A 16,151-nucleotide genomic window follows, 5' to 3' on the forward strand; every position below is an offset into this window, starting at 1 on the left:
TTACATTTTAGTCAAAAACCTATGACTATGTTTAATCTGTGTTTGTTCTGCCAGGTCAAAATTTTGAGGTGTTTGATTTCTTTTCTATATTAGGAAATAAAACCTCATAAATAAACTTTCTTAGTTTTCACTGCCCAGACCTACAATGTCTCTGTGTTGAGGACTAGTGCATCTTTGAGCCAACATTCAGTACGAGTAAAAATACTTGAGTACTTTTAAATTGGGTTACTTTAATACTTTTACTCAAGTCATATTTAAATTGGTGACTTGTAACTTGTAGTGGAGTAATTTTTACAGTAAGGAATTTGTACTTTTACTCAAGTATGGCTTTCAGCTACTCTTTACACCTCTGACTATTTGAAGCTGTTTAAATATTTTTTTAAGTTAAAGTAGCTCAAAAATTTTTTGAATAGACAAAAATGCATAATTTTTACAAATATTTTTCTCAAATATGCCTTTATTTGACAGGCAGTAGTTTAGACGAGGACACGGAAGTACAGGGTTGAAAGAGGGGTACGGAGGGACCTTGAGCCAGGAATCGAATGTTGGAGCCCACTGCACCACTGGCTCCGTTAACTCAGCATTTTGAATGAAAATCATAGGTTAATTTAAACCCAATCCTCCATATTTTACCCAACATGGTATACTCTACCAGTTGAGCTACAGTAAAAAAAGGACTACATGCATGTGTTACAGCAACTAACTAGGTTTATAGAAAAGCATTTAAAGGCACTGTCTAGCAGACCATCTCCAGATGGATTTGCTAATGTAAATTAGCAGGCTGTCTTGTGCACATCCACAGGAGTAATGAAGGGAAACTATTTCCATATTAGAAGGAAAACCCGGCGGACGTAATTGACCCAACGTTCAGCAAATGGGGCGTAATCAATGAAGCCTGATAAGCTATGGATCTGACAAGACCCAGATGTTCCCGTCCACAGAGAAAGAAGAAGAAGAAGAAGAAGAAGCTAAACTTGCCCTTCATTCGCTGTATAAAATGATCTTTTTTCATCATACCAAGATTACCCGACTGAAACCTGAATGAACCAACTCTTCAACCGTTTGCACGTTAAGTGTGGCAGACAGGTAATTTTTGCATTATGCTGGAAAACACTTGGCAAATGTAAATGGATATCACTCTGGTCAATTCATATTCATAGGGCTGCCACAACACTGATTATGCAATCTTATTTAGCAGCGCTTTCCATACATCATACTAACATGTGGAATTGTCACATCCGCACTGCGTATGCAAAAATACGCAGTCGCCCAGGTTCATTAGCCAGTTTGCGAAGGGCCCTTGAAACATCACAGTTGGATATCGTCTGAATAATATTGCAGCCATTGTACTATACCCACCGGGGGTGCACCAAAAGCTCATTCACTTAGTCTGTTGTCTTTTATGAGCTCAACTCCATACTGTAAATTTATAAGACATTTCTGCTCGCTCATAAAGTCATGAGCTTTTACATTTCACAAAGGTTATTTACAGTGGACACTTACACTACACTTAATAAGGTCATATTGCTGGTTCATTAGGTAACAAAACCATAATATCAAACCAAGTGGCATTTACAGTAGAAATAAAGCGCACTTGCACAACATTATACAACAAACTTATAGGGACTTAAAAGGATGAAACAATGAAACACTCACTGGTTGGCTAATGCTGCGTGCACACCGACAGTGCCTAGCAGTGGCAGAGAATCATGATCTCATTCATTTTAGTGGAAGCTTGGTGACTTTAGGTGACACAAGCAAGAGTGCGTTGGCGACAGGAAGTGGGTGTGTCAAAAATGATTTTCGACTCACATGTGACAAAACCTTAAAGGAACACGCCGGGAATTTCGCCATTTCGGGAATTTAGCTTATTAACTGTATCCCCCAGAGTTAGATAAGTCCAAACATACCTTTCTCATCTCCGTGCGTGCTGAAACTCTGTCTGACGCAGCCCCCGCTAGCTTAGCTTAGCACAAAGACTGAAAGTGAATGGCTCCAGCTAGCATACTGTTCCCAATAAGTGACAAAATAACGCAAACATTTTCCTATTTATGTGTTGTGATCTGGTGAGGAGCAGAGAGTTCGGTCAGAGTTGTGCAAATCACTTGGGAGCATTATGCTAGCTGGAGCCATTCACTTCCACTCTTTGTGCTAAGCTAAGCTAGCAGGGGCTGTGTCAGACAGAGGTACAGCACACACGGAGATGAGAAAGATATGTATGGACTTATCTAACTCTGGGGGATAAGATGAATAAGCTAAATTTCCCAAATGTGCGCGTGTCACTCGGGTATATTTGTAGCAAATGCCAAAAATACATTAAATCAGCCAAAATCTATTTTTATGCCAAATATCATTAGGATATTATGTAAAGATCATGAAAATATTTTGTACATTTCCTACTATAAATATATCAAAACTTTATTTTTGTGACTGGATGGAGTTGCTAAGGACTTCATTTGGAAAACTTTAGATATAAATTTTTTTGCACCCTAAAATATTTAAATATTTGTATCTCTGCCAAATATTGTCCCATCTTAACAATGAATGATTTTGTGGTCCAATTGACATGACAACCAGAATTAGGAACGCCTCCTAGCAACCTCATTAAAAGAGATGTAGCTAAAGTCATTGGTGGTACATGCATAGATTATAGTGTCTGTGACGTCCCCCACAGGTTTGTTAAGAGCTTTTTTGAAGCCTGCCGTCACCATCTTGGCCGCGCATTCGGGGGCTTGGGGGAGGATTGACTTCTTTTTGGAGTCTGCCTCTAGTGGCCAGTCGATGAATTGCAATTTAATTTTGGGTTTATCAGAGATATCCGAAGATTGCCCCTCTTGTGCAAGCAAGCATAAAATTTCAGCCTCATTTGATATCACATGATTTGATTTTAAAATAAAATAAATACATGTCTGTCAATCAATCATTATCTGACTTCATTGTCCAGATTCTCTTCTGTATGGTATCATTTAGCGGTTTTGTGGTACCTGCCGCAGATGCCAGCTGTAGAGGAGTCTCTGTATAATTTTCAGCGCCGTCCTGAATCGCTCCTTCTGCATTAGCTCGGGCATCTAGTAAGAGCTGTTCAATATGACGAACAAGAGAAAGACTTCATTATAAGACATCATAAACAAAGAATATAAATGGGGGATGTAATTTTAATATTACCAAGATATTGGTAAATACAAATGCTGCAAACCCATTAAATTAGCCTACCGTGTTCATCATCTACAGCTAATAAACATCTTGTTTGTCATCTGGACATAATTTCTTTGACTGTTGATGCTTTAAGTGTGAAGCAAATAAGTAATGAATTGTGGAGGGAAATCATTACAAAAAAAGAAAAAAAAATGGTTGCTTTCAGCGTTCGGGAAATTATTCATATACAGGGCAAAATGAAAAACAAAAAAGGTGAATTTCAGTGATAATGCATCATCTCCTGCTGGGAATATGTGTGCTTTTGGAAGATTAAGCAGCACATGAAATATCACCTTGCCTTTTTATTTTTCAGGAAGAGCTTTATAAGTGGCCCTTAGTAGGTCATCGGATTCAACAGTTCAACAATATTTGTGGAAGATTATTTATAGTGAAAGCAAGATGATTTTCAAAATTCCAAAAAACAAAGTGCAATAAGCTGGCCTCTATCTTTTCTCAATTTCCTTTGACATTTATGGTCAATTCCTTCAAATAAAGCATCCGTTTGTTGTCTTGTTGCCAGGAAAACATGTCTTTAAATCTTTAAAACAAGATACATTTTTTTGGAGAACCAAAGATAAAAAGACTTAAGACTATAAATCAAGTTTATTTTTCTTTCCCCACTGGAAAACCGTTTTATTTTTATTTTAAGATAATATGCAAAAAATAAACATATTTTTGTGAAGATCAAATTTGCTAATGGGGTAAGAAAAATAAACAATTCATAGTTCAAGATACATTTTACACAGCTGTATCCAGTGTTGGGGAAAGTTACTTGCATTAAAAGTAATGCATTACAATATTAAGTTACTCCCAAAAAAAGTAACTAATTGCGTTACTTAGTTACTTTTCATGGAAAGTAATGCTTATGTTACTTTTTAGTTACTTTTGCGTTACTTTTTCTTGGCTGAGGCTTGATCTCTTTCAGGCCTTGCAGGTGCTTTTTATGACTGAAAAGTTCTGCATTCAAAAATTGCATATTTCATCACAAAAATTAAAACATCGAGTATAATGTGACTATGTTCAGTTAAATTTTTTTAGTACATAATTTTTTTGAGTCAAATTAATTAAAGTAAAAAAGTAACTTGCATGACTTTTTAAAAAAAGTAACTCAAATATTAATGTGTACATTTAAAAATGACTTGTTACTTTACACAATACTTCAGAAAAATGATATTATTACGTAATGCACGTTACTTGTAATGTGTTACCCCCAACACTGGCTGTATCTAAGTAAATGCACCGTGTTTAGGTAAAGTTTGCCTTGAAAACAAGACACAAATATAAAAAAGAAAACAATCGTTTGCGGTGCATGACTAAAGTTAGGCCCTTCATGTTTTACAAAACCAGGGCGGCACAATGCCGCCGCACGGGTCTAACAAGGGGACAACATTAAAAGTTATCTTTAGACATTATTATGATGTTGACATCATCATAATAATAATTAAGAAAAGTGCACAGGTGGAAGGCATCGAATCATTCACAGCGTCACTACCTGCACGATAGGCACGTGTCCGTGCAACACGGCGAACGTTAGTGGCGTCCCCTGCCTGGTGTCAGGATAAACTGACGGGTGCTTGTGTAGTGAGCTGGGCACCTGTAGATCACACAGGTGAGGTTTTAGGGAGAGAAAAATTCAGCCATTACTGTACTGTATAAACCAGAATCCTATTGCGGAATTGTAGGAGTTACGAGAAGGAGAACAAGGGCAGAAATGAATGAATGGATGAAGCGGAAAGTCGGAAAGATCTTCTTTTGTTATTTCGAGTTAAGAGAGGAAGAAAGAGTCTGTGTTTGTTTTACTCTCCACATTAGTCAATATCAAAAGTTCGCGTTTGTTTGCTCTTCTTTGGACGACACCTACGTTGTAAGTCAAACCCTTGACCGCGGCTTGCAGAGATTTACAAGCGTTACGTCCTAGTTTCACTGTTTTCGTAGCAATGATACACAGACTGCAGGAAGAATAACTGGCAGAAAGTTCAGAAGAGTAAGCAAGCGGTGACTCACGAACAAAGCACCAAACGGGGAAAAAAACACTCGGCTGGCTTTAACGCTTACAGCGGTACATGCAGAAATGAACTCTTTTGTATTCGCTGTTAAATTATGCAGACATCTGTGAACGTCTAGGCAAACGTGACCTTTCCAAGCAAACTGTTCGGGTGGGATTGAGGTTAAACAATTATTCGCGTGAAACTAGGTGGGCAAATCAGTGTGCTTCTGCCCAACATGTTAATAATTTTCTTTAACCTTGAGCGATTTGTGGTCTGCATGTGTGTTTGGTGCTCTGTGCCCAAGTCAACGACTCCATGTAAAGATGCACAAAAAAGGGTAAATGAAGAACACAAGAGGTAAAACAGCACAACGTAACTCAATATCACACAAGACTGTCAACAGCATGCTCAGGTTATAATTTACACCAAATTAACCCTTTAAAAAGAAATTAAAGGGGTCATGAACTGACTTATTTTATTATTTTGTACTGTTCTTTTTGGTCCACTAATAGCATCAGAACTTTAAAAAAAATAACATTTACTAAGTAATATGCTTTGTTACTCTGTTTTTGTGGGTGTGCGGCACAAAAGACTTGGAAGTAGCCGCCCACTGCTGTTATTGGGTAATAGTGTTGCATATGTAAAAACTTTTCTGGGCATGTGTGGAACTGCAAGTTGTAATTATTTAAAAAGGTGTAAATAGGCCCTGTCCCAAATGGCACACTCCGAACTTGTGGACTTCCTCAGAGTCCACACTTTGATGACATGATGCAGTGCAGACCTTAGGGACCCTTGATGGGAGTCGTATTTTGGGACAGACTCGAGCGGCACGCCAAAAATCGAAAGAGAAGTTGCCCATCGGTGTGAACTCCTCCCATCCGTCATCTGATTTGTCTGATTGCTCTTTCGCAAGGACTTCTGGGTTGGTAATGTGTGTGAAGCCTGCTGCAGTGTGGGATTCGCCATAGACCGCATCAAGTGTTCAAAGGGGGCGCTGATGAGCACATTTCGAAGCGTAAAAATTACACCCTAAGGCGTCGTAGACTTAGCAAGCATGACCGAAAGTCCACATGAGGTGTGTCCATTTGGGACAGGGACATATTCTCCTGCAGAGGGGGTTTTGCGGATTACTATGACGTCATAATCACACACTTTTCAAAATGAGTCGTATTGGTTTTTAAAAAGCTGTTTTTGAAATAACAAGGAAGTGTTGAGTTTTGAAACTAACAAGATATTTTTGTTGTATTACGACCTCTTAGCTGTCAAAAGACCCCTTTAAGAAATTAATGCCTGTTTTTAGAAACATGGGGATATTTCACAGATAAGGAAATCCAAACATTTTCTCTTAAAATTCTCATTAATCATTATTTATTTTCAGGTAATACAGTAAAGCAACCGAATACTGCGGTAATGAGAATCTGCTTAATTTTAAAGAAATATTTTACTGCTTTTAAAGTTAAATCTTAAAGGATTATTCCACTTTCATTAAAATAATCCTGTTAATTTACTCACCCCCATGTCATCTAAGATCTTTAAGTCTCTATTTGTTCAAGAAGAAATTAAGTTTTTTTGATGAAAAAATTCAGGATTTTTCTCCATATAGTGGACATTAGTGGACCTCAACAGTTAACAGTTTTAATGCAGCTTCTAAGGGCCCTAAACAATCCCAACCGAAGCATAAGGGTCTTAACTAGCAAAACAATCGTCATTTTCTAATAAAAAAGATTTACTTTTTAACCACAACTTCTTGTCTTATACTAGCTGATGTGTGACGCGCCAGTGTGACCTTACATATTAATTAATTACGGTGAGAGGTCATGCATCACACTTGCGGACCATTGTAAACAATACACTGACACAAAGACATTAATTAGTTTTATTCCACATTAGGGATGCATAACGATTAATCATGATTAATCTATAGCAGAATAAAAGTTTTTGTTTATTATGTGTGTAAACTGTGTATAATAATTACATAATATATAATGTGTATAATGGGTTGTGTATAATATACATAAATATGCACACATGCATGTATAATTTTAAGAAAAAAATATATATTAAGTATTTATATATAATATAAATCATTTCTTAAATATATACATGCATGTGTGTGCATTTATCAATACAAAGTTATTATACACAATTTACACATATATGATGTAAACAAAAACGTTTTTTTTTCTGGTATAGATTACTCTCAATTAATCGTTATGTATCCCTATTCCACATACAATAACGTCGTAACGCTCCTCTTTCTCCACACTTGAGTGACCTTTCGATGTGATGCGTAAGTTTACGCTGGTGCGTCACACAACAAGTGCAAGACAAGAAGTACTAATTTTTATTAAAAAAAATTTGGCGAAAATTATGATTGTTTTGCTAGATAAGACCCTTAGGGGGTGTGCACACCAAAGCTTTTACGCCCACGGCTGGCGCATGTTTCAATTGTTTCAATTGGAAGTTCTGCGTTTTTCAAATAAGCCAGCAGCTAGCGGTTTCTTCCGCATTGAAAACCGGTGCTCGGCTCGGAGAGAGATTGAACTTTGGGTGAAAAGCCTCGCTCGTCAATGTCAGTTCCCACACGGCCATCCAATCACAGTGGAGGGGGGGCAGGACGTTACCACAGCAACCAACCGGCTCACAGCTGAAGGATCATAGCTACCAAAGCTGAAGAAAGCTGGCACTCAGCTGAAAAAACAGCTGACATTCTGCGTCCTCCAGGCGTTTTCAGTCATGTTTAAACAGGTTTTGGTGCACAACCCCTTATGCCTCGGTTAAGATCGTTTAGAGCCCTTTGAAGTGGCATTGAAACTGTAAACTGTTATAGTCCATTATATGGAGAAGAAAACCTGGATTTTTTTTCTCAAAAAACTTAATTTCTGCTCGACTGAACAAAGAAAGACATAAACATCTTGGATGACATGGGGGTGAAAAAATTATCAGGATTTTTTAATGAACGTGGAGTAAAGCTTTAAAGCTCAATATAAAACATGCTTCATTTATGCAAAATAACCTGTGCATGTTCTTGACAAGTTTCATGAAGATCACCCCTGAGTCAAAACCATGAAACATGTTCCTTTTACCAATTAAATTTACATTAGCAGTTTACGGCAAAGAAGCCATTAAAAGTTTTAACACATTTTTTTTAATCATGTTTCCTGGTTTTGACCTCACAGTCTGTTCAGTGTATCTACTTTAGGCAGTAATTTTTTCCTCACATTGTTTCTATAAACTCTTAAAGGAGAAATATATGCAAATATTTGCAACTCCATCATTTGCAATTAAATCTTTATGAGTTCCTCCTGTCACATGACAAAGCCTCAAGTAGACACACCTACACACACAACCACTTTATTCGCTCGACATGGTGCATGCAAAGAGCACTGGGAACAGTACAGAGAGATGGGTTAGTTACTAGTTATAGTACAGGTTATTACTAACCGTCCACTAATAAATACTCACCTCACTGTTAATGTCAGCTCCAGCATCCAGCAACATCTGCACCATGGCCTCGTCCCCACGGACGCACGCGTACATGAGAGGGGTCATGCCCTGAATAAAACACATTAAAACGCATGATTAATACCTTTCTGAGTCAGCATCATATTTAAGGAAATTTATTTTTATGCATTCATGATACTTTCCTCTGGGTCTCCATAAGCTCCACAGCTAGAGCAAAAAATAAGTTTTGATAGTAAGACTCACTGTCATTGCTATTAACTCTGCAAACAACGTCTACCATAAAAAAGGAGATTCATTTCTCAAAGCAATCCTACTTCAACAGTATATTTTCCCACAAGGCTCTTCTCGAAATCATACGCACAGCAAGTTTGAAACATCTCTTGCATAGTAAGGAGCACTCGATTGCACTTCCCCACGTTTTCCAGGTTTTGCCCCAGTGGCCTTTTGATTTCACATGTTAGTCTAATCCATTTTGTCATTACCAGCGAGTCGGCGTCATTCTTTGCATAGACCGTCTGTGGTATTCGTGACAATAGCATTCCCTTTGCGCGGATACAGATGACACGGTTTCATTCATAATACATGTGGCATCACGACTACCGTCTCGATGGATATTAACTAGAAAGATCAGCTCAGATTCAAAGCGCTTTTCCTTCTTTAAAGGTCATGATTTTTGTATTTTCACATCCTCGAAATGTTACTTCAGGTCATTTTTATTCACAGTCTGATATGATATAATAAGAAACTGACTGTGCCATTTATACTTGAAGTGACACACACAGCAGAAATATAATTTGGATATGATCAAATATTTATTGCATGAGGCAGACGCGAAGCAGACGCAATGCAGTCAGTGATGAAACAAAGAAAGGAGTCTGTTAAAAATCACACGTTTACATTAGGCAGATATTATAGCGCAAGTGCTGACTCACTTAATGAATCTTAAATGATTTCATAACATAATTATTTTTGTGGAGCTGCCTATAATTGCATGTTGTTATTGTCGTTGGTATAGCGGTTAATTATATTCAATTTAATTTGACCAACACTGACACCGTAATAAAACGTTACCCTATGACTAAAAGCCTCTGTGCCGGCAGGATTTTATAACATCTTTATGAAAGACGTTAAGCATGCAGTCTTGTATCTTTTGGTCTGATGCTGAATACAGTCTGTAATGGTGCGATATAACTTCAGGCTGGTTGGTTCGGTTTATAACTTCAAACTTTTTAATGAGGATTTTTTGAAATCCCTATGGGGAAACGTAATCGGAAAACTACTGAATTGCAGTTTATTGGAGGATCTTTACATGAGGGATAAGGAATGCAAAATGATTTCCCAATGATGGTCAACATAAGAAATCAAGCCATGTTTCTAGTAGAGGTCTTCTCAGGTCCAAAGAAATGTACCCGAGCTGAAATGACCCAAATCACTTTCTACCCGAACCTGACGTGCATAAATCATTAAATAAAAAAATACCTGACGTGAGACAAAGTCAAGTCTGATCTGAACCAGTGGAATTTTTTTTTTTACCTGACTGGACCCGAATGTAAACAGCACCGACATTTGTGCAGTCTTCATCCCCACATGCACCGGTCAAACAACAAAGTAATCTCTAAAATGTGCATTCAAAATTGATTGACAGGTCTGTCTCACCAAAAATAAACCTTGTTGGCAAACAGAAGAGAGGTTGAAAAAAAGCACACAATGCACACACGCAAGATAGTTTGGGTCGTCTCGGGTCCATTCGGCAAAAACAAATTCATTTTAAATGACCTGATGGCGCTATTATTTTACCCGAGGCACACGTGAAGCTTTTAAACCCGAACCTGCTTGGGTCTCGGGTCGGACTTCAGGTTTTTAGATCTAAGTGAAGACCTCTATTCTTGTATCTTTTGGTCTGATGCTAAATACTTTTATTTGGTAGTACAGTCCGTAATGTTGTGATATAACTTGAGGCTGGTTGGTTTAATTTATCACTTGCTTTATCAAACTTTTTAATGAGGATTTTTCTTTTCATCCTTATGTGGAAACTTAATCAGAAAACTACCGAATTGAAGGATCTTTACATAAGGGATAAGGAATGCAAAGTGATTTCCAGATTCCCAAATTTGCGCATGCCATTCAGACACAAATCTGCTCAATTTGTTGGCTTTAGCTAGCTTGCAGTCTCAATATTTTTAGCTTACATTGAGTAAACAGCGTTTTGAAGGTTCTGAAGACTGTAGAGAATCCTTAGGTGAGTTTGACTGTGATTATATATGGGCTTGCCTTTGTGCTGATTGGGTAGATAGGGTGATTGCTAATTGTAGACAGCTGGTGACACTTAAGTAGCTTATTTGACGCGTTCCTCCCGAACTACGTCAATAAAACATCATTATGTTGGCTTGAGAAAGCCAACATACTGTTGTTGCACTTAAACTTATTATTATTAGTGGTGCTTGCATTTATGCAAGGCATCACTATTACTATTCCTCAGGGATATTATTATTAGTGGTGCTTGCATTTATGCAAGGCATCACTATTATTATTGCTCATACTTATTATTATTATTATTATTATTCTTTTTCTGGACACTTTTTCGGCGCGTAACTCGTCCCGCACGGTTTAACATAGTCCCATGAAAGAGGGCTCAAATCGACCGGATTATTGAGGAGAGGTGTGCTATGACTTTTATAGGCGATCGGGTGCAGGATTTCTGAAAGGGGGGCGAAAAACCACCCGAAAAATCCCATTGACTTAACATTGCGCCCAACTTTGACGAGTCATAGCTCCGCTCGAGGATTTTGTAGAAACATGTGGGTTAGAACATTTGAAGAGGGTGGTAGGCTCTGTAAGAACATACATGACATTGGGGTGTAAGTTGTACCCCTGGGGTGTAAGAGGCACCCGAAAATTCCCATTGACTTAAAATGGGGCAGGAAACATGCCCATATAAGGGAATAAAGCAGTTCCAGATGGAATATCTTTGCTTTACAGTGTCGTAGAGATAAGTGGGTGGGCTCATTTTACTCGGGCATCCAATCAGTCTCTCAGGATCATCCCAGAGCTATTAAGCCACGCCCCTAGCAACAATTTTGGGCACCCTAGCAACATCTCCCATAGACTGCCATTATAAAATGCCCAGATGGATATCTTTGCACCACAGTGTCATAGAGACATGGGGGTGGACTCATTTTACACAGGCATCCAATAAGTCCCTCAGGATCCTTTCCTAGGTATTAAGCCACGCCCCTAGCAACCACTTTTGAGCACCCTAGCAACATAATAAACAAAGCCTTATATTTCTGGATCCGAACATCATAGAGACATGGGGGTTGGGTGTTTGGGTCATGTTAGCTTCATGCTAGCTTCATGCTAGGTCATACTAGCTTCATGCTAGTTTCATGCTAGCTTTATGCTAATTTCATAATATATCTTGCTAACTTCATGCTAAATAATGTTAGCATCATGCTAGCTTGATGCTTATTTATGTTAGCATCATGCTAGCTTCATGCTAATTTATGTTACCATCATGCTAGCTTCATGCTAATTTATGTTAGCATCATGCTAGCTTCATACTAATTCATGTTAACATTATGCTAGCTTCATGCTTCTTCATTTTAGCATCGTGCTAGCTTCATGCTAATTCATGTTAGCATCGTGCTAGCTTCATGCTAATTCATGTTAGCATCGTGCTAGCTTCATGCTAATTCATGTTAGCATCGTGCTAGCTTAATTCTAATTCATGTTAACATCATGCTAGCTTTATGCTAATTCATGTTAGCTTCATGCTAGCTTTATGTTAATTCATGTTAGCATCATGCTAACTTCATGCTAATTCATGTTAGCTTCATGCTAATTCATGTTAGCATCATGGTAGCTTCATGCTAATTCATGCTAGCTTCATGCTAATTCATGTTAGCATCATGCTAGCTTCATGCTAATTCATGTTAGCATCATGCTAGCTTCATGCTAATCATGTTAGCTTCATGCTAATCATGCTAGCTTCATGTTAGCTTCATGCTAATCATGTTAGCTTCATGCTAATCATGCTAGCTTCATGTTAGCATCATGCTAATCATGCTAGCTTCATGCTAATCATGCTAACATCATGCTAGCTTCATGCTAATCATGCTAACATCATGCTAGCTTCATGTTAATAATGCTAACATCATGATAGCTTCATGCTAATCATGCTAGCTTCATGCTAGCTTCATGCTAATCATGCTATCATCATGCTAGCTTCATGCTAACTTCATGCTAGCTTCATGCTAATCATGCTACCATCATGCTAGCTTCATGCTAATCATGCTAGCATCATGCTAGCTTCATGCTAATCATGTTAGCTTCATGCTAATCATGCTAGCTTCATGTTAGCATCATGCTAATCATGCTAGCTTCATGCTAATCATGCTAACATCATGCTAGCTTCATGCTAATCATGCTAGCATCATGCTAGCTTCATGCTAATCATGTTAGCTTCATGCTAATCATGCTAACTTCATGTTAGCATCATGCTAGCTTCATGCTAATCATGCTACCTTCATGCTAATAATGCTAGCATCATGCTAGCTTCATGCTAATCATGTTAGCATCATGCTACCTTCATGCTAATCATGCTAGCTTCATGCTAGCTTCATGCTAATCATGGTAGCATCATGCTAGCTTCATGCTAATCATGCTAGCATCATGGAAGCTTCATGCAAATCATGCTAACATCATGCTAGCTTCATGCTAACTTCATGCTAATCATGTTAGCATCATGCTAGCTTCATGCTAGCTTCATGCTAATCATGCTAGCTTCATGTTAACTTCATGGTAATCATGCTAGCTTCATGCTAACCTCATGCTAACTTCATGGTAATCATGCTAATGTTAATCATGCTTAATGTTAATCATGCTAGCTTCATGTTAGCTTCATGGTAATCATGCTAACTTCATGCTAACTTCATGCTAATCATGCTAGCTTCATGCTAATCATGCTCGCTTCATGCTAATCATGCTAGCTTCATTATCTCCACATCAGAACATCGTAGAGACACAGGGGTTGGACCGTTTGACTCGTGACTCGGAGTGTAATCATTATGGGATGCCTATTTTTTCCCTAGCAACCAAATACAGTACCCTAGCAACAGAGTAAACAAAGCCTTATATCTCCGCATCAGAACATCGTAGAGACATGGGGGTTGGACCGTTTGACTCGTGACTCGGAGTGTAATCATTATGGGATGCCAATTTTTTACCTAGCAACCAAATACAGTACCCTAGCAACAGAGTAAACAAAGCCTTATATCTCCGCATCAGTACATCATAGAGACATGAGGGTTGGACCGTTTGACTTTTGCCTTGGAGTATAATCATAAATTGTCCCCCGAAATTTGCCACGGCAAGCACCACTCACATTTTCTTCAGGAAATGTACCTATCTAGTTATATCTTATTCTTATGTCTGCACACTTTTTCGGCGCGTAACTCGTCCCGCACGTTTTGTTGTAGATACACTAAAGAGGGCTCAAATTGACCGGTTTATTGAGGAGAGGTGTGCTATGACTTTTATAAGCGATCGGGTGCAGGATTTTCGAAAGGGGGGCGAAAAACCACCCGAAAAATCCCATTGACTTAACATTGGGCCGAACTTTGACGGGTCATAGCTCCGCTTGAGGATTTTGTAGAAACATGTAGGTTACAACATTTGAAGAGGGTGATAGACTCTGTAAGAACATACATCACATTGGGGTGTAAGCTGTACCCCTGGGGTGTAAGAGGCACCCGAAAATTCCCATTGACTTATAATGGGGCAGGAAACATGCCCATATAAGGGAATAAAAAAGTTCCAGATGGGATATCTTCGCTTTACAATATCGTAGAGACATGGGGGTAGGCTCATTTTACTCAGACATCCAATCAATTTACCAGGATAGTCCCAGAGCTATTAAGCCACGCCCCTAGCAACCACTTTTAAGCACCCTAGCAACATAAAATTCAAACAGTTATATCTTGACATTAGAACATCGTAGAATCATGGGGGTTGGACCGTTTTACTCATGACACGGAGGGTAATCACTGGCCGCATCATTGGCCACGCCCAAGCCACGCCCCTAGCAACCAAATTGGAGCACCCTAGCAACAGAATAAACAAATCCTTATTTCTCCGCATCAGAACATCGTAGAGACACGGGGGTTGGACCATTTTACTTGTGACTCAGAGCGTAATAACTTGCGACATCATTGGCCACTCCCAAGCCACGCCCCTAGCAACCAAATTGGAGCACCCTAGTAACCGAATAAACAAATCCTTATTTCTCCGCATCAGAACATCGTAGAGACACGGGGGTTGGACCATTTTACTTGTGACTCAGAGCGTTATAACTTGCGACATCATTGGCCACTCTCAAGCCACGCCCCTAGCAACCAAATATGAGCACCCTAGCAACCGAATAAACAAAGCCTTATATCTCTGCATCAGAACATCATAGAATCACGGGGGTTGGACCGTTTTACTCGTGACTCGGAGGGTAATCACTGGCCGCATCATTGGCCACTCCCAAGCCACGCCCCTAGCAACCAAATTGGAGCACCCTAGCAACCGATAAACAAATCCTTATTTCTCCGCATCAGAACATCGTAGAGACACGGGGGTTGGACCATTTTACTTGTGACTCAGAGCGTAATAACTTGCGACATCATTGGCCACTCCCAAGCCACGCCCCTAGCAACCAAATATAGTACCCTAGCAACAGAGTAAGCAAAGCCTTATATCTCCGCATCAGAACATCGTAGAGACACAGGGTTTGGACCGTTTGACTCGTGACTCGGAGGGTAATCACTAGTGGATGCCATTTTTTTCCCTAGCAACCAAATACAGTACCCTAGCAACAGAGTAAACAAAGCCTTATATCTCAGCATCAGAACATCGTAGAGACACAGGGGTTGGACCATTTTACTTGTGACTCAGAGCGTAATAATTTGCGACATCATTGGCCACTCCCAAGCCACGCCCCTAGCAACTAAATATAGTACCCTAGCAACAGAGTAAACAAAGCCTTATATCTCCGCATCAGAACATCATAGAGACACGGGGTTTGGACCGTTTGACTCGTGACTCGGAGGGTAATCACTAGTGGATGCCATTTTTTTCCCTAGCAACCAAATACAGTACCCTAGCAACAGAGTAAACAAAGCCTTATATCTCTGCTTCAGAACATCGTAGAGACACGGGGGTTGGACCATTTTACTTGTGACTCGGCATGTAATCACTAGTGGGTGCCATTTTTTTCCCTAGCAACCAAATACAGTACCCTAGCAACAGAGTAAACAAAGCCTTATATCTCCACATCAGAACATCATAGAGACACAGGGTTTGGACCGTTTGACTCGTGACTCGGAGGGTAATCACTAGTGGATGCCATTTTTTCCCCTAGCAACCAAATACAGTACCCTAGCAACAGAGTAAACAAATCCTTATATCTCTGCTTCAGAACATCGTAGAGACACGGGGGTTGGACCATTTTACTTTTGGCTT

The 16,151-nt window shown here is 39.2% G+C and overlaps 1 protein-coding gene across 3 annotated transcripts in view; it reads right to left on the bottom strand.

The window, feature by feature from the left end:
• Positions 1–16,151, bottom strand: part of btbd11a (BTB (POZ) domain containing 11a) — a 223,034-nt gene that overhangs the window by 16,957 nt on the left and 189,926 nt on the right. For 2 of the 3 annotated variants that reach the window (XM_065289891.1, XM_065289890.1), the window contains exons 6-8: positions 8,649–8,738; positions 4,688–4,789; positions 2,985–3,078 (exon numbers count right to left, since the gene is read on the bottom strand). In XM_065289891.1, the coding sequence (XP_065145963.1) occupies positions 2,985–3,078; positions 4,688–4,789; positions 8,649–8,738 (286 nt within the window). The remainder of the gene's footprint in view (positions 1–2,984; positions 3,079–4,687; positions 4,790–8,648; positions 8,739–16,151) is intronic. The other variant, XM_065289892.1, reaches the window with a different exon arrangement.

The sequence above is a fragment of the Paramisgurnus dabryanus genome, chromosome 1, assembly GCF_030506205.2.
Source record: "Paramisgurnus dabryanus chromosome 1, PD_genome_1.1, whole genome shotgun sequence".
NCBI classification, from domain to species: domain Eukaryota; kingdom Metazoa; phylum Chordata; class Actinopteri; order Cypriniformes; family Cobitidae; genus Paramisgurnus; species Paramisgurnus dabryanus.